Source organism: Typopeltis vanoorti, chromosome 19 (genome assembly GCF_054136105.1).
Source record: "Typopeltis vanoorti isolate ZY-2024b chromosome 19, IOZ_Tvanoo_1.0, whole genome shotgun sequence".
Classification (NCBI taxonomy): Eukaryota; Metazoa; Arthropoda; class Arachnida; order Uropygi; family Thelyphonidae; genus Typopeltis; species Typopeltis vanoorti.
Genome location: NC_143567.1, coordinates 39,879,453 through 39,899,717, shown reverse-complemented (window position 1 = coordinate 39,899,717; position 20,265 = coordinate 39,879,453). Strand labels below are relative to the sequence as shown.

The 20,265-nt window shown below is 35.2% G+C and overlaps 1 protein-coding gene across 3 annotated transcripts in view; it reads right to left on the bottom strand.

The window, feature by feature from the left end:
• Nucleotides 1-20,265, bottom strand: part of LOC150096016 (uncharacterized) — a 381,411-nt gene that overhangs the window by 26,884 nt on the left and 334,262 nt on the right. For all 3 annotated transcript variants that reach the window (XM_090409077.1, XM_090409078.1, XM_090409079.1), the window contains 2 exons: nt 17,935-18,180; nt 7-114 (listed from right to left, as the gene is read on the bottom strand). In XM_090409077.1, the coding sequence (XP_090265203.1) occupies nt 7-114; nt 17,935-18,180 (354 nt within the window). The remainder of the gene's footprint in view (nt 1-6; nt 115-17,934; nt 18,181-20,265) is intronic.

Genomic DNA, 20,265 nt, shown 5'->3' with positions numbered 1-20,265 from the left:
ATACACCTCTTCCTCTTTCTGCATTTTCTTATGTTTTTTATGTTTCTTGTGCTTCTTGTGTTTCTTGTGCTTTTTCTTCTTCTTTTTAACTGCATCTATTTCAGAATCTGGTTCCTAAAAAATAATAATTGTTATAAGAGACATGTTCGTGATATTAAGATATTATTTAATTGCTGTTACTTAATAAATGCAAGGCAAGAAGATTAGGACAAAATTAGATTCAATAGGTGTAATTATTTTACCAAAATAGCAATTATGTAATGACAGTTGCTCAATGAAGCAAAGATAAATGTAAGATTATGTCCAACTAAGCATAATTTATATCGTGGGGGAGGGGAATTAAAATCTAGAACACAAGGGTAACTCAAATGTAAAAGCAGTGATTATCACTGCCTGATTTTAACAAAAAATTAAAAACTGCTCAACAGCTTTCAAAACAATCTATTCTTTGTTCAAATAGCTCTGGAGGGATGTCTAACACCTAATGGTTTTGACAGTAGGAAAAGTCATAATTAGATAAATGTTTTAAGATTCCTATATATCAAAGATCATCTTAATAAGATACTGGCTTGAATTTAGTATGCCTGAAAATGTGACAGCAACAGGAAAGGGAACGACTTTTTGATCCTTATACACTGGTTTCTATAAATTAAGGAACAAAGAAAAATTATTATAACTTTGCATGATGAATTTATATGCAATTTGGTGAAAAGAAGCATGATGTGAGATGTAAAAGAAATACTACCTGCAAAAATTGTAAATAATTGGTTCAATTTAGTAATAAATGGGTACATAAAGATAAAAGTCAAAAACAAGAGATCAAATTGAGATTGTCAAAGTGCCTCAATAAGGAATGTGGTAATGCCTCACAACAATATGTGATACTCTTTATAATGGTATCCAGAAGCCAGGTTGATAATAACAACCATTGCTCTTGTAAAGTTCTCCGAAGTCACTCAAGGTTTTGGGGAATGAGAGTAGTGACACATCTACCTAAGCATCCCAAGCTCGACAGGATTAAGGACAGGAGACCTGGCTGGCTAGTCCATACACACAATAGTCTCTTCTTGAAGATATTGGTCCATGAGCTTTGCTCAATGAGGATGAGCATTATCATCTTGTAGGATAAATGTCTCCCCTATCGCACCCACATGCAGATGAACATAGGGTTTCAGGACCTCATCTCTATAACTTGCAGCATTCATGGTTCTGCTAGGAAGCATGTCCACCCAATAAGATGCCTCTACTTGACACTGCCTACACCATAAGTATCCCTTTCATGGATATTAGAGGGATGACAATGCATCCCTGGCTCTCTCTAGATCAGAGCATGCCTGGTATCATTTGTAGAGTAAATTGGGTTGTCTATAAACAATACTGGCCCATATTGGTCTTGGGTACAGTAGACATGAAGCCTGCCTCATTTCAAACATTCTCTCCTGTAGCATGGGAATAGGGACTAATGGCAGATAGCAATATTCCTATAGTCAATGTGAGATCAAATTATAGCTGAAACAGGAAGCAAATGGCCTTCCTTCGCTGTATCTCTGGGATGCTGTTTGTAACTGTTTGAACTGGTTCCACAGCCTGTGAACAACAGAATGACTCGCATGCAACGATCTGGGTACCTCTGCCTGACTTTGGCCAGCCTCTGAATTCATAAGTTAAATGATATCTTGTTGTCACTTCAAGCACGAAATGAAAAACCACTCCAAAATGCTAACTTTTATGTAATGGCTCATTGGCATATACAGTTAACACTGCCACTCATTTGTATATGATAATCAGACTGTCACTTTTTCTCTTTGTTCCTTAATTTTTGAAACCAATGTAGTGGACAACTTAATGAATGTAAGATAACTTTTAAAATTGCTATATTTCACTAATATTGTGTGAAATCCAGATTCCTATCGATAATGAATAAGAACAGACAGAACATGATTTTATATCAAACCACCATCCTGCACTTTCTTCAATTCTAACTACTGATTTGCAATTTAAATATAGATTATACATTCACTCTTTGACAGGGTTGCATTACAACAATCTTGTTAAGTCAAAGAGGTTGTAAGAGGAGTAAAATTAGTTACAAAAGAGACTTACACATTTTAGAATTGAGGAATGCTAAAATCATACAACGTATAAATTTTAACATAAAATTACTATATACAGTACAGTACTATAACAAATAATGAAACACTGTATGGTGCTTCTGTGCACTTACTAATCAACTGGAAAGATAGAGGCAAGAGTAAATAACCACAAGATGTAGGGAAGGCTAGATCATCAGTAATTCTTTTAATTCAGGAATTGCAACAAAGCATTCTGAGGATGGTTTGCAAATGCATAACTTGAAGGTGTAGGCCCATTCAGGAGGTGAGGTGATGACGGCAGGAGTGAGCTTTGAAAATATGTACCATACATTCAACTCGGCCTGCACAGTATACTTTTCTTTTCTATATAAATTTCTCCATAGCAAGCAAATACTACATGCAACATTCTATCTACTTTACTAAATCTCTCCACGTTGGGTCCATTTCTTCAAACAATTGAATTGCGGTATTAACATAGGCCAATGCTTTTGCCAATTTGTTCAGTGTATCATAAAATATTAATACCAGAATCACATTTAATATTTTTATCTGTAATATTTTCGATTAAGTTTCACAGTAATGAAACACTATGTAACCGCAAAATAATTTCAGTGGAACAAAACCAAAATGTTACACAAAAGTTATTTTCTTCTGGAAAACTCTAAAAAGAACAACAATTTAATTGAAATCACATTATATTATGTGCATTACAGGCTGCAGAAGAATAGCTCCATCTGCATTAAGAGATATTCAAAATAATTTACAATAAATAATTTAGTTAATTCTTTTCGAATATAAGCAAATTTAATTACAATTAAGGAAGACATGAATGGTGAGTATTATTTAATATAACTTCCCAAAATTGAGAAAGTTTTAGGCAATCACTTTTGTTCCGGTTTGGGTTGTGAATATGTGCTTCACAGCTTTCTTTGTAGAGTCTTTGCAGAAGAAAATAACTTTTGTGTAACATTTTGGTTTTGTTCCACTGAATCCTGTTTTGTAGATAAACCATGGCTTGCTAAACCAGATTTGTTGGGTTCTTTAAGAGATATGTATTCATGGAACCTAGGAGACCAAATCTGCACACGATAATCCAGGTGTGGTCTTATCAAGGCCTTGTAAAGATACAAAATGACTTTCTTGTCCTTAGATGTCAAAGTTTGCTTCAACATCACAATTATCCTCTGAGTTGTATTTGCATCTTTTCTATATGACCTTTGAACTTCAGATTCGATTCACTATTATGCCAACATCCCTAACCTCACCAGTTTTCTTATAGCATAACCATGCTAATATAATATGTCATGGGAAATCTCATCATGTTAAAGTGCATAACTTGACACCGATAACCATTTTTGTTTGCCCAAATTTCCAGCCTATTGAAATCATTTTGGAAGTGCTAGACACTAGTAGCACCCCCTGATTGCCCTGCCTATCTTTGCATCATCAGCAAACAATTGCACATCTCCTGTTAGACCCTTCCTAATGTCATTAATGTATAGATTGAACAACAATGACCCAAGGAATAAGCCTTGAGTTACACCACTGGTCACCTTAAATCTGGCAGATTCACATCCACCATATACCACCTTTTGATATTTCTGTCAACCATCCACTGATCCAAGTCAAGAGCTTATATTCCAATCCCATATTCTCCAGTTTATGCAATGTTCTTTCGTGTGGTATCCTATCAAATAGCTTAGGAAAAATTCAACATTATAGTGCATCCATTCCCTTTATCCAATTTGACCGTAACATTGACTGGAGAAATGATTGGCATATTCGAATTAAGTGGATGAGTAGAGATATAAAGGAAGAGCTGCAAAAAAAGAAAACATTGTGGAGGAAATATAAAGAAAAAGTGATCAGCATGAAACAGTATAAAGTGCAAGCAAGAAGAGCGACTAGTATGGTAAGGAAGGCCAATTCAGACTATGAGAGACAATTAGCAAAACAGGCCAAAATAAACCCAAAAGAGTTTTTTTTCTTTATGTAGCAAGTAAAAGGAAAATGATTATGGCAGGATGACTTTAAACAATGTTTATGGTAAGAAGGTGACCGAACCAAAAGAAACGGTTAAGTTGCTGAGTGATCATTTTGCAAACGCACATCATTCAGATGCAGATTTTAGTTGCTCTTACAGAAATACATAACAAAATTGAGGTAGATGGAGAAGAGGTGTTCAGCATATTAAAAAATATGAATGTGAACACAACACTGGGACTGGATGGCATATTATCCTGTATACTGCATGAAGGTGCAAGAGAACTGGCATAGTCTCTGATGAAATTGATCAATCTAAGTCTCATCTTTGGCAGGGTTCCATTACCAATTAATATATCAGGAGTGATTGTTAAAGTATTGGAAAAGTTTGTGAAAGGTAAAATATAACAGTGGGTGGATAGGGATGTAATAGCTCTATAGTGGGCAGAATGGCTTTCTTAGTAATATTCCCAGTGAATGTTTTATTCATATTTTATAATAAAGTGACAACAGAAATGGATAAAGGTAATCGCTACACCATAATAGTACTTGACTTTGCTAAGACATTTGATAGAATACCACATGGAAAACTATTACAAAAACTGGAGAGGGTGGGAATGGATATGAGGCAAGCAGCTTCGATAGGGTCATGGCTGATGGACAGACACCAGAGAGTAGTATGTGTAGAGGAGTCCAGGAGAATGATGATGACCAGCGGAGTACCCCAGGGTTCGGTGCCAGGGCCACTACTCTTTAATTCGTATATCAATGACATAGGGAAAGATTTAAGAGGGAATATTCAGTTGTTTGCTGATGATGCAAAACTCAGGAAAGCAATAGTTGATAAAGGTAATGTAGATATCCTGCAGGATGATTTGAATAAATTAGCATTGTGAGCAAAGGATAATGATTGTCAATTTAATGTTGCAAAATGTAAGGTTATGCACTTCAAGTTGGAAAGGTTGCATATGGTGTATCATATTGATTGTATTGACCATAGTTTGAGTAAAATAAGTACAAGTGATTTGATGCCATTCAGCGAATAATAAAGAAGACATCTGTCTCCATTTTAAGTGCATCTGTAGTGCAATGGTACATCACACCCTTCAATTGGAAAAGGCCTAAGTTCAATTCTCGTTGGGACAAAAGGAATCTTTATATGGCAATTTTTCAATTGAAGGTGAGTTAGCTAATTTCATACAGAGATAGCTGCTGATGAATATTCTTGAAAAAAATCAAGAATATTCAAACACAAGAGTTCAATACATTAATCAGTTTTGACATTGTTTCTCTATTTACCAATATTTCATTATCTGACCCTATTAGTTTACTGTTTTCATTTCAATACAAGAGTTCAATATGTTAATGAGTTTTGACATTGTTTCTCTATTTACCAATATTTCATTATCTAACACTATTAGTTTATAATATGATGATTTCCCTCCTGATGTGAAGATTTTTGAATTTGTTATACAATCAGAATATTTTAGCTAGAAAAACAAGATCTATAAACAGGCTGAAGGCACAGCCATGGATAGCCCTCTGTCTCCACCTTTGCCAAACTATTTTTTTAACCATCTGGAGATAACCTTGTTCTCGTTCATTCATTAGCAAACCCTCTCTCTGATTTTGTTACATCTATGACATTTGTGTTTTTGTCGCCTCATTCTGAAAATAAACTTACCACCTTCCTACATTGAATCAGTGGCGTTCACTCATGCATTCAATTCACCATAGAAAAAGAAAATGTCGGTAGTTCACCATTCTTAAACATCCTTCTTAATCACACAGACTTTGGTACTTTGTCAACCAGTGTTTATTGGGAACCTAACCTTTAGTCAGCATTCAAAATTCTGCTCATGATCAAAAAAATTGGTGTTATGTCATTAATTAATAGAGCCAATAATATGCACTCCTCTTCTTCAAGCTTACAATAGCTTCTTACTACCAAACTGGTTGGAATTAAATGGTTACATCATCATCCAATTCCTGCCAACCCTCAAGGGGTGTACAGGATATGACAGTACTACATGAAAAATTTACATCATTGCTAACTTTCTATCTACAATTTTCCTCCAAATCAGTCTGTTACTTCTCAAGACTCCAACATTATCAGATCTTACATTTCTATCGTCTAAGGCACTTTGTGTACCGTATCAATCCACCTATTTCTTGGTCTTCCACTGGGTCGTTTTCCTGCCAACCTGGCAGAGAACACTTGTTTTGCTAATCTTTCCTCGCCCATTCTGTTTAAATAACCATACCACCTGAGATTATTCTGCTAATGCATTCCTGGATGCTGACAATATCAAGTTCTTTCCTAATATCCTCGTTTTTAATATGATATTGCCACTGATGCCATCTTTCACCCCTCTAATCTTTCTCAGGACTCTCGTATCTTTGGTCTCTAGTCTTTGGTCAAGTGTTTTACTTCTGACCCAGCTCTCAGATCCATAAGTTAAAACTGCTTTGAACACCATCTTGTATACAGTTAATTTAGTGTTCCGGCTAATTTCTCTCTTATTCCATATGAATTTATTCAATTGACTTCCTACCATATCAGCTTTGTTGATTCTGTTGTCTATTTCCATATTTAATTTACCATCTTCACTAAAAATAATGCCTAAGTAGCTGAAATGTTTTACTTGTTCCACAAGTTCTCCATTCACAATGCAGTTGACATTTTCAATGCTTCTCCCTATTTTCACTGTCTTTGTCTTTTTATTGCTGACCTTCATACCATATCTATTACAACAGTTATTCAATTTAGTCAGGGAATCTTGCAGACTTGTAGCAAATTTATTTAAAATTATAACATCGCCCGTAGCAAAGAGCTGACATTAACATCTCCAATTTTGATATCAGGTTTAATACCACTTTCCTTCATAATGTGATCCATATAGATAATAAATAACAGAGGGGATAATGTACATCCTTGTCTGACATGAAATTTGACATCAAACCATCTTGCTGTACTTCCTTCAATTCTAACTGCTGACTCACAACTCAAATAAAGACTAAGTATTGCTTGTTATAATACCCCATTGAAACCATATAACTAGAATTTTGAATAGCTTCTTTCTTGGCACCTTGTCATATGCCTTTTCCAGATCTACAAAACTTAAATACAGATATTATATTCCAATGCTTTCTTGACTATTTGTCGTAAAGTGAAGATCTGATCCTGACAGCCTCTATTTGGCCTGAATCCCTCTTGTTCGTCACCAAGCTTTTCTTCCACAATTATTCTCAACCGTTTCTCAAGAATACTTGCATAGATCTTGCCAGGAACACTCAGTAGGGAAATACCTCTGTAATTCTCACATTCAGTTTTATTTCCCTTTTTATATATGGGTACTATGAGAGCTTTACTCCAATCATCAGGAATTCGTCCCTCTGTCCAGGCTTTCTGAATTATGCAGTGCAGGCACTGTAAAACTTTTATACCACCGTACTCCAGCATTTCAGGTCGAATAACATCTACTGCTGCTGCCTTTCTACATTTCGAGCCTTTGATGGTTTTTTCTACTTCAAGTATGGATATGTATTCCTGACTGCATGCCTGGTCAGTGTTTTTTTACCACTGGGCTATCCTCACTGCTTGTTTCATTTAGCAGTTTTTCAAAGTAATTACTCCTTACTTCAAGGATATCTTTTTCTCCCATTTTCATGTCACCTTTATCATCTCTAACTCCTTTTACAGCACTCTTTCCTTCATTGCTAAGCTTCTTCAACAACCTCCCCAGAATATTTTGCCACCTTCTTGATGTTTATTTTCTATGTTCTTGCCAAAGTCCTCCCATGACTTTTGTTTAGCTAGTTTTACACTTGTCTCTGTATTGACAATACAGAGCAAATAAGTCAGCACAAGTGGACTTATTTGCCAGGAACTTTTGATATGCTTTCTTCTTTCCCTTCACTGCCTCTTTAACTTCCTGTGTCCACCATGGAGTTCTAATTTTTCTATGATTGAAGACAATTTCACCACATGCCTCTCTAGCTGAATCAATCAGGGCTTTCTTCAAGGCTTGTCATTGAATCTCCAAGGTTTGATTCCTGTTCTCAAACTCTTTCATTTTTTCTTCAATAATCTTTGTGTATTTTAGTCTACAGTTCACATCTGAGAGCTGCTCAACTTTTATTCGCTTTAAAACTTTCTTACATGTTATTCTTTTCAACATGAAATTCAATTTTATCCTGCTCAAGACTAAATAGTGATCACTTCCAATTTCGAATCCTCTGTACACTCTGGTGTCCTGCACCAGGGAGAAAACATCACTATCAACAATAACAGTCAATGAGACTTTTCTTATTCCTTGTCTCTTCTCTCCATGTGAATTTGTGCACATTTTTATGTTGGAACATGATGTTAGTAATAACCAGTCCATGTCCTGAGCAGAAATCCAACAGATACTTGCCATTATTATTAGCTTTGCTCTTTTCCCAAAATATTTTTGTATATCTGACAATCATTTCCTACTCTGCTATTTAGATCCCCAACAAGGACCAACTTTTCCTTTTTCGTTATGTCAGTTGCTTTTTCTATAGCCTCAAAAAATTCCTCCACTTCTACCTTAGTAGAACCTTCTGTGGGACCACAGGCACAAATAAGTCTCGTTGTCCAGTTTCCCATTCTCATATTTGCCCACATTACTCTACTTGAGACTGGCTGCCATTCAAGAAGATTAGCCAAGTATTTTGTGTTGAATATTATGGCTACTCGTTCTTTTCCTTGATTGTCATTGCCTGGATATAACATTTTGTATTTATTGCACAGAAAGATCTCACCAGTTTTTGTCTTTTTTGTTTCAGTCACCCCTATTATGTCGATCTGGTACTTATCTAATTTCTCAGTTAGCTCCATTTCTTTGCCATTCAGGTTTCTTATGTTGATAGTATCGATCTTTATCTCTGGTGATTTGATTTCGGGTGTGTTTTCAGATTTGTTCCAGTAGCTGGCTTTTTGCTGTTCGCCCTGGTTACCTGGCGAAAACAACGGGGGCCTTGTTTAACCGGGCGATGCCCCAGCTGGCATGAAATTTTGTCATGTTGTACCATCATTTTGTATTTTGGTTTAACCAATAAGAATACAATTTGGTCGGCTAAATCCCAAATTGCCAGCCCATCCTCATGCGTTCAGTATCCAGATAGATACCCAACAGGGTGCATCACGAGAAGGTGAGGATTGGACAATAGGTCAGAAGCCCTGGTCGGTTCTCCGCATTCCTTTAAAGGCTATGTGGAGGTCTCCTCTCATACCCTTATACAGCTTTGAACCTTAAGCACCCCCCAAATGGTTACATCCATCATCAAATCCAACTGATAACTGACTGTGTTATTTCATTACCTAACTATTCTTCAACAGACCACAGGGTTCCAATCATATATCTCTTAACCTATTTGGTAGAATTTTGAAGAAGTTTCACCTTATTCCCAAATATTTTCCTACTAATAAAATTTCTCATCTGTTACCATCTACAAAAGATAAACTGCTGCCTCCATCTTTAGTCGTTGTTTACCAGTCACCTTGTGAACGTAATTTGACATACTTTGGGCAGATAGGCTGTCTGTGTGTGTGGGAAGATTTAACATCAGTAATATACTGAATACGTGAAACCTTAGAAGTCTGGATCAGCACGAATAGCATTGACACTAAACACAGCATCCTGTGGGATGAAGCTCATCTTTTCTATAGAAGCAGTTTTAATTATGAATGCCTTTGTCATGACACTGGTTAGATGTACTTCAAATTAAGGATGCTATTACAACAGTGAAAAGAAGATGCATAAATCTGCTGCATTACATGTTAAGATTAATACTACAGTTATCCATACATGTGACAATCTTATTGCCGAAATGGAGAAACATTAAATGGTGTAGAGTGATGACCAAACTGGTTGGCATGTTTCTTTAAGCCAAGCTATTCAGAATAATTTTTCTGTTTGCAAAAATTATTCTAAATTTTTCCTTCGTGCAAATGATGTCAATAAATGCTTTATTTGCATCAGCAGCGATTCGCTATATGATGAAATTTGCTACACTACAGTGATCTGGAACCTAATGTGTCGTATGACAGAGGAATCTTCTTCTTCTTGGCTTCCCTTGGTTTCCCTTTACAGGCAAACAATTGCCTAATTAGGCAATTGTTTGCCTGTAAAGTTTTCAAGGATTTAAAAAGTTTTCTGCCAATCTCCTCCTGCTCCTAGGTCTTTCTCTTGATCAGTGTCCCTTTGGTTTTGTTAGATCTGAACTAGGCGACGTCAAATTTTACATGATGTCACCATTCCAGAATCTAACAATTAACAAGAAATATATATGCATACTTATCTTTTAGCGCAATGTAACTATGTTTTTTTTTATAAAGTTATGTGATATTATGTGAATTTAAATTAATGTATCTATATGTCTAGCATGAATGTAAGTCAGCAAAAGGGGCAGATATGAGAGAAATCATTAGTGAAATATTATAAATGAAAGAATGCGTATTATTCAGCAACATATGGCAAAGATCGTCCTAATACTGTAATAGCAGCGTAAGCACCCGCGGGCATCACATCTTAGAAGACATCATGATGCATACGTTCCCGGAAACAAGAAGTCCCGTATGTTGATTGGTGAAGTCACCCAGCCTGAGACCAATGGGTGAGACGATAAGAGGAATTCAAACTTGGAAAGGTGGCATTCTAGGGGAGCGAATAAAACCCACGACACGGAAGTAAATCCCCCCGTTTTTTCTTGTTCCTGCATTTCTCTTCGTGTGCTCCAAGAATTCATCGCAGTTCAGCTCTCATTTTTGAGGGCTGACTTATGAAAGGATCTGGCATGACACCGCAGCAGATTTCGGCAAGATTAACCGTAGGTCGTCAATGAGAGGGCAATCGACGTAAAACCTTAGCAGAGAGATAGCACCCAACTCAGGTGAGCACATGTAACCCACGTGACGATAAATTCGAGACAACCAGAATCGAAACAAAGAAGGACGGAAGAAAACCGATAAAGAATAGATAAGTACTCTCACTTGCTCTAGCCCCTTTTGAGAATTGACTAACAGTGTTAAGAGAATGCATCTTAAAATTTGTAATGGAAGAAAGAGTGAAGAACTAAGATTTATGTAAATGACTATGCTTTTAAAATGAATTTTAAGAACTTTCAGTTAGATAGAGAGTCTGTCGTAATTAATCCGAGAGAGATTATAAATGTGCTAAAATGCTTAAATGTCCAATTGAGCTGTAATTAAGAATGTATTATATGTTGAGTTATTGAACTTGCTAACATTTTGAAGTCAATGCATAACTGTTTCAAGAGTGAGAGGGAGAGAGAAAGGTAGAAGATTAAATTAGAATTGATAACTACTTTAACTTGTATGGCATTATATAATGAGTTTAATAAATATTTTGGTTCCTTACTTAACATGTGTTTCTGATCATGATGACTGACCCTGACCCTTCATAAAACTTCGAACCTGTGATTGTGAGTGTGTGTGTGGGAATACCCCAATTGAAAATAGTAGGGCATGACTGCAAATAAAATAAGCCAGAGAACCCAAGACTTCTAAGAATTCAGTTAACATTATTAGTTGCACCTGATAATCTATGTTTATCCTAAAGGTTAAGTTTATCTCTAACTTTAAGACCCAGGCTGGCGCAGATAAAAAATAAATTTTGCCTGAGTAACCGGGATAACTCATAAAATTCAGGGAACAGGTAATCTCTGGTGGCCCTTAAAAGGTTAAATTACGTAAGAAAAGGTATAAAAGAAGCGAGACATAACGATAAGACTAAAATTAATGAAGATCACATAACAAACGCAACTGACTTAACAAAGAGGTATATGCGATAGAATTTGGTATAGCGGCTGAAGTAGGAAAGGATAAAGTTAATTATATTGCCTTGATATATCAATATCAGAGATATATGACGCACGTTTATATTTCCAAGCAATATTTGCCATCTGTCCTCATTCATTGTTTCTATGTTTTTTTTTCCAGTTCTTTCTATAGTTTGTGATGTCTTCTGTTATGTTAATTATGGATAACTGTTTTCTTATTTCTTCATTTATTTTCTTATCTATTCTTTTATAGCCTGTGAGTGGTCTTAGGAACTTCATTTCTGCAGCTTCCACTTGTCTTTTATCTTGTTCTCCCCAAGTCCAAGTTTCACTGCCATATTTCAGAATTGGTTTCGCTATTATTTTATATGCGTATTTTTCGATAGATAATGCGCACCCCAAGATTTTCATCACTCCTTTTGATGTACACAGGGTGTTCGGGATAAATTTGACATATTTATAATTAATTATATTTTTCCGTAAGTTACATGTATTAACACACACTTCTCTTCATTTAAAAGTTTCGACCCTTCTTCATTCATATACAAGATGTCAGAAAGGATGGATAGCTGGAACCCACCTGAATCATGGAAGAGAATAACTTGTATCATGATGATTCGTGCCCGCCATCAAAATAAGGATATTACGACTGCTGCCCAATGCTCCCTGAATACAGTAAAAACAATCAGGCATGAACTAGAGACTTGCAATGGTGACTACGAGGATGTAGCAAGAAGAAAGATCCCTAGCAGACGATCTGATTGCGTTCGTACAGCAGAATTCCTCGCAAATCTGCAGGAACAGGTGTTGAAGAACCCTGGCATTGGAATTCGGGCTTTGTTCGTGGAGTTGCTAACTGTAGTCAAGCCCTGGATAACAAGGGTAGCCAATGGTAGGCCGTATGTATGGCAGCAGGATTCGGCCCCTTGCCACACCTCTGGGAAAAGTCAAAAATGGTTGTCTGAAAATTTCTACGACTTCACCAGTCCAAATGTTTGGCCTCCAAACTCCCCAGACCTTAACCCCATGGATTATTTTGTATGGGGCGCAGTTGAAAAAGACACCAATCGCACTTCCAGTAATACAAAAGCCCAGTTAATGGATAAAATTAAAACAGTTTTTGCGGCCCTTCCCAGGGAGACTGTAGCATCAGCTTGTTCGAGGTTCCGAAGCAGAATTGAAGCTGTGATCGATGCTAATGGTGGTTATTTTGAGTAAATCTTGTTGATAGTATTGTAATTAACTCTGCCTGTAATGTTTTTTTGTCAATTCATTAAATTTAATAGATACAAAGAAGATTTTCTTTTTCCTTACGAAACTGTCAAATTTATCCCGAACACCCTGTAGATAACACGCATGCGCCAACTATTGGTAGAGTTAGGAAGTACAGACAGAGAACTGACGAATTCTTTAAAAGCATGTGCGTTGTTAGTAGCAGTGGTCGATTTTTTTTATTCAAAATTTTACAATTTTCACATTATTGGGGAGCACTGTGACATTACTATGACTTTTTGTGTGACCACTGGGCCCGAAAGATAACTTGTGTGGGCTGCATCATTCTCTTGTAACTAATTGCATCAACAATTGAAAGGTAGGTGTACATTTTTTGTATTTTATGAAGTTACATTATTCTGTACATCCTGTTTTAAAATATTTCATAAAGTAACTCGTTATTTGTTTATATTTTGTTATTAGAACTGAATTACCCATGGAAGGCAGAAGTACTTCTCGGAGAAAATAGTGTTCGTGAATGGAGAAAGGCTGAAACAGTCCTGAAATGTTTACATGGGAGGAAACGTGCTATGAGGTTTAGAAGGTGCTTGTGGCCAACCATAGGAAAAAAAAAAACTGTTTGATTGGGTTGTCAGTGAAAGAGCTAAAGGTATGAGAATATCTACTGTCCAGGTGTTGCATGAATCGAAAAGAATTGCGCCAAAACAATAATATAAAAAATTCCAAGGCCTACCCATGTGGTTTTTGGATTTATGAAGAGAAACAATTTAAGTGTGTGCTCCTCCACTAGTATTGTAGAAAGTTGGGCTGCTGTAAATGAAAACTGTGTTAGAAATGGTTTCATTAAAGCACAAGGGAATGCAGTGGTGTCCGGTGACAATGATTATGCACATGACGATGTATTTTCCGAAATGGAAGCTGAAGAAATACCAAACTAAAGTTTTATAATGCAATTGATTCTTTCAATATTAAGTCTGATGAAGAATTTTTTGGATTTGAATAGCGTAATGTTCAATAAATATTAAATAATATTTCTACCTTAGTTTTGTTATTACATCTGATTTACCCTCATACCTTTCAAACGTATATTATGCATGTTCATTTTTAGACGAATTTAGACTTCTTTTGTATGATAACGCACACATTATCTATCGAAAAATATGGTAGTTGTATTTGGGATGTTCTAGACATCTGTTTACTGAAGTGTCTATTCAAAGTTCCAATGACTGCTAGGAATTTTTGCTTTTTATATGCAAAGTCGATTTCTCCATTGGGGCTTATGTAATTTCCTAGATATTAAAATATATTCACTTGTTCTATTACTTTGTTGCGAATAACTAGTTTGCACCTTTTAATTTCTTTATCTTGAAATACTATTGATTTTGTTTTATTTATTAAGATTTTCATGTCATACTGTTCTATTGTTTTGTTCAATATGTGTAGATTTTTCTGTAGTTGGCCTTCATTTTCAGCAAAAATAACCTGATCGTCAGCATATACAAAAGGTTGGTTAATTCTTTATTTCCTATTTTAATTCCTATGATTTTGTTTTTATTCCATTCTCTTGAAATTTTTTTCATATATATATATATACATACATACATACACACACACCCTCTGTCCAAAAAGAAACAGAACTTTTCGAAAATAGAAACTAGTGGCACCACCTGTTGTATCTTTTTGTTGTCGAAAACGGCAACCTTCATTAGTGTTGTCAACTGCTTATGATATTTGTTTCATTAGCAGCTGAGTTATAGTGCCAAGAGTGAGTTCGACAAAACAAGAGTGTGTTTTGTCGAACATCGGAAAATGAGTTTCAAACAGAGAGCTGTGGTTGACTTTTGTGTTAAACTTGGTAAAAGTTTTACCGAAACGCATCAAATTCTTAAAAAAGCATATAGTGATGAATGCTTATCCCGTACTCAAGTTTACGAGTAGTTTAAGCAATTTCAAAGTGGTCGTGAGATGCTTGAGGACAACGAAAAGCCAGGACGTCCAAAAACTGGACTGAGCGAAGTTAACATCCAAAAAGTGCATGATTTCATCAAAGAAACTGAAATCGTCCATGAGATTGATTGATTGAAGATGAATTGGGGATTCCAAAATCAACTGTGCACAACATTTTAACAGTTTGGGCCTTCGTAAATTGAATTCGCGATATGTTACCAAAAAGTTGATTGATGGCCAAAAAATGTATTGAATTGAATACTGCAAGAACGTCATTAAAACCGCTCATGAGGACTCGAACTTCCTTGAAACGATCGTTACTGGTGAAGAAAAGTGGTGTTTTGACTATGAGCCCAAAAAAAGTGCCATAGTGCTGAATGGAGACCACCAGAAGAGGGGCTTCCGAAAAAAGTCGCTTGCAAAAGTCTAAAGTAAAGACAATGCTGATTTGTTTATACGATTCAAAGGGCATTATCCACAAAGAATTTGTTCCGCATGGCCAAAGGTCAATGGTGATTTTATTTTGAAGCGATTGATAGTGAGAATTCATCACGTACGACATGAATATCGTGATGCAGGCAGCTGGTTACTTTTTCCCGACAATGCACCATCTCATCGTTTGAACATTATGAGACAGTTTTTGAGTAAAAACCAAGTTTGTGTGTTGAATCACTCGCTGTATTCACCTGATTTAGCACCCTGTGACTTCTTTCTCTTCCCCCGACTTCATTTGCCGATTAAAGGAAAGCGATACAGCACCATTGAAAATGCTCAAGCAACAGTAACCACGACCCTCAAAAGTATCCCAAAAACCGATATAAAAAACTCATTTAACGAATTAATTGACCGTGCCAAATGTTGTATCGAAGCTAAGGGAGAGTATATTGATTGAAATAAATTATTTGAATAATTATAATTGGACTGTGTTTTATTTAATATCAAACATTCGGTTTCTTTTTGGACTGAGGGTGTATATATATTGAAGAGTATTGGTGATAATCCACTTCCTTGAATGAGACCTCTCTATTGGTTTTAATTTTTTTGGTTGTTTCATTATTAATTTTAATTTTTTTCTTCCATTATATTTGCTATTGCTTCTGTGGTTTGAGGTGGAGCTTTCAATTCATATAGTATATTGAAAATTTTGTTCTATTGATTTGATCACATGCTTTCTCATAATCTAGGAAAGCCATATATGTTGGCATTTTAAATTCTATTCTTTTTTTCTATAATTTGTTTGAGTGTAAATGTAGGATCTATGCCGAATCTTCCTTTCCTAAAGCCACATTGTTCTTCTCCAATAATTTCCTCAGCCCATGGTGTTAATTTACTTTTAATTATATCTAGATATATTTTATAGCGTGTATTTAATAACAATATTCCTTTATAGTTTCTGCAATCCTTTCTATTTCTTTTCTGAATAAGTTTATGACTGTTGCTGTCTTACATGACAGAGGAATGCTGTGTATTATTATGTTGAATTTTTTCTTGACAATTATTCATAAGGCTATTACACTTTTTTTATACAATCTTTGTCAAGTAGCTTTATTTTATCCTCCTACATGTTTCGCCAATCTTTTTCTATTGGCATCCTCAGGGAATACAAACTAGTAAGCTAAAATGAAGGTTACAGACTAGGTTATAACTGATGGTTCTAATTCATACAAAAAATTGGTATTGTGTGTGACAATGTGCGTGTCTCGTTAACGTGATTTAGCACCCTGTGCTAAAATGTGTGTAAAAGTTTTCCAAATTTCTGCTAAAAGTAGACCTTGATTCTTGTTTAGGTTTTCAGTTTTACAGGCAACTGTAGCTGCTTCTTTAAAGGTTCTTGAATGGTAGTTATCTTCTATGTATGGCATAAGGCTCTTATCCCACTCAGTGTGATGGTTAGTAGAGGCAAAGTGGCATGAAATGTCTTGTCTGTTATTTCTGACATATCCTATGTGTTCTTTCTTTCTCGTTTCAAAGCTTCTAGAGGTCTGACCTACGTAACTAATACCACATGAGCAAGGTATATTATATACTCCAGAGTACTTGTAGAATGGGTGAGGATCTTTCGGTGATCTTAAAAATTTCCAAATAGTGTTGATTGGTTTGAATGCCACTCTGATCTTATGTGGTTTTAAAAGGTTAGCTAATTTTTTGGAAAGGTTGCTGACAAATGGAATCGTAATTGTACTGATGTATTGGACGTCATCACGTTGTCGATGTGGTATATCAGTAAAGAGAATCTTGTTATAGAGTCTTTTTGGGTAACCATTTAAAGAAAGTTCTCTGGATATTGTGGTTAATTCCGTTAGTAGGTCATCCTTGTCTGTCGTATACTGTATAGCTCTTTTCTTGAGACTATGGATAATGCTAAGTTTCTGAGCTATGTGATGAGCTGAGTTGAAATGGAGGTAACGTCCATTATTTGTAGGTTTTCTGTATACAGATAGGTTGATACTATTATTGGATTGTTTCTTTATTAAAATGTCAAGGAATGGCAATATGAATTAGAACATTTTTTGTATGAATTAGAACCATCAGTTATACCTAGTCTGTAACCTTCATTTTAGCTTACTAGTTTGTATTCCCTGAGGATGCCAATAGAAAAAGATTGGCGAAACATGTAGGAGGATAAAATAAAGCTACTTGACAAAGATTGTATAAAAAAAGTGTAATAGTCAGAGGAATGCTGTATTTAATTGTAATTTAATAGTAATCAATGTGTGGTAAAATCCATGAAATTACTCATGCTATTTCAAAAACATTAGATACACTTATTTTTAAAAAAAAAATTATCTTTTAAAATAATGTGACAGGTAATGTTGGAATTTCTGGTTTTGTGTAGCAAAAAATTGCTTACCTCACTACTTTCTGATCCACTCTTTTTTATTTTCCTCTTTTTCTGATCTTCAGCTGGAGAATGGACTTTATGTTTACGTTCTTTTTTTTTAATTTCTAGGCCTGGAGACTTTTCTTTGTGATTTTCTTCAACATATCCCATTTCGGCACTCCCTCTCTGTATGATATCATTTTCGATATCAGTACCCTTTGAATGTTTCTTTTTGGATTTTTTTTCTGATTTAGACAGCTCATCTTGTCTGGATATCTAAAATTATACATGTTGTTTATTCACACAAATAACACACACACATAGAAATTTTCAAAAAATAATACAGGCATTTTAAATGCAAATGTTAAATGATGATCAGAGTCTATCCTTTACTTTGGCATCGCAACAAATACTGCAATATGATGGCTATTGCCGAAAAGGGAAATTATGTTTTGAATATTTTTCAGATGAAGTGAGATAGTCATGTTCCAAAGTTACACAAATATTATACAATTTTAAAGTTCAAGTATACTTCTTTCAGAAAATATTTTCAGCCTTCTACCAGGAAAGAAACATAAGTTCATCTCGAGTGGCAAAGGCATTAACTCCACACATTACCTTAATTCATGTTTACGTGTATATAATGCAACTACCACTAAATGTGTTCAATTTTAGGTTTGTGTTTGTGAGAAAATGCCAGAGGAACCACCCACTGGCACAGTCTGAGATCAAATATTTCAATGTAGGAGTAAAAAACATGGAGAAGTTGAATTTCATACCAACTACAACCATAGTGATCAAACTAATACATATACACATGAAATTCACCACTTGCATATACACTCAGCTCATTCGCATTTTATATTTTTCCATACATATTTATAGACATAAAAATAACATGTTCAACACTGCCAGATTATAAAATCATTATAGTTTTTAATTAACCTATCCTCCAACCATCATAACTATCTAATTTGGTATTAAAATAAATTCACCATCTCTATAATTTGCTGATGAATGCCATTCCATATATTTTCTATGGAAAAATCACAAACAGTAAAAAAACGAACTTCGCATATTTGTCTTATTTGCTATAATTTTATTATGCTCTCTAGTAGAGCCTGGTTCAGCCAAATGGAACAAACTCCTGCTATCTTATGCCCTAAATTAACTTATAAACTTCAATCAAATCTCCTTCCTCTCTTATATTATATGGATTACAACTAACAATCAATTCTCACAATGAATCTTGATAAAATCCCTCTACACACTTAGCCAATCTTCTCTAAATACCCTTGATTTTTTGACATCTGTCAAAAACCTTAGAGAGCAAAGCTGGCTGGCCTGACTAAAGCCTTGTATCATGGTATAACTTTCTTTCTCTTACAAGGGAAGCTTCTTTTAATTAATCCAAAAATATGCTGAGTTTTGCTACTTGTCTTACCAATATGATTCCAAACCTAAATTCCCTATCAAGGAAATACCCAAATCTTTGTATTCATTAAATTTTTGTAAAGAATATCCATTCAACTCATGTCAATCTAATGCATGAATCAAATATACTTGCCTTTCTTCACATTAAGTTTTAAACCTCACTTCTCCATTCAATCTTCCAATATTTTAAGATCATCCTGTAAAGAACTTAGGTCACAGAAAGAATCAACTACTCTGTTCAACATTACATGAATAGCAAATATTGAGAGAAACCTAAATCATTTATGAATATAATAAGGATTCTAACACTGAATCTTGTGGGGAGGATAACTTAGTAGGCTTTTGAAAAAAAAAAAAAAGAAGAAAAAAAAAAGGACAGAAATGGAAGGAAAGAGCACTATAAAGGAATCACAGATAATATAAAGATGACAAGAAAACTGAATACGTTCCAGATGTCTCAAGTAAATACTTCGAAAGATTGCTTAATGAGACCAAGTTACAGAATAGTGGCAGAAAATATTCAAGAGGAAAGCAATCAGAGTACATATCAATACTTCAGCTAGAAAGAGACACCAAAAACTTGAAATATGAAAAGAAAGGTTGTATGGATAATATCTGATCAAAAATGCTCAGATAAGGAGGAATAAAAGTTTTACACAGGCTGCACTACATAATTTAGAAGGCCTGCTCAGAATGTCAAATTTCAGATGAACAGAGGTTTCATAGTCACTGATAAAGAGGGAAATAAAACTGAATTAAAATTAGAGGAATGTCCTTACTGGGTGTTCTTCCAGGTAAAATTTATGAAAGCATATTTGAGAAACTCAGCTGCCCAAATAGGGGTTGTCAGTATTAGATTCTGACTCTAAGACAAACTGTTGAGAACCATGGGAATATAACAAGGATCTTTTAAGTTTTGTTGATCTG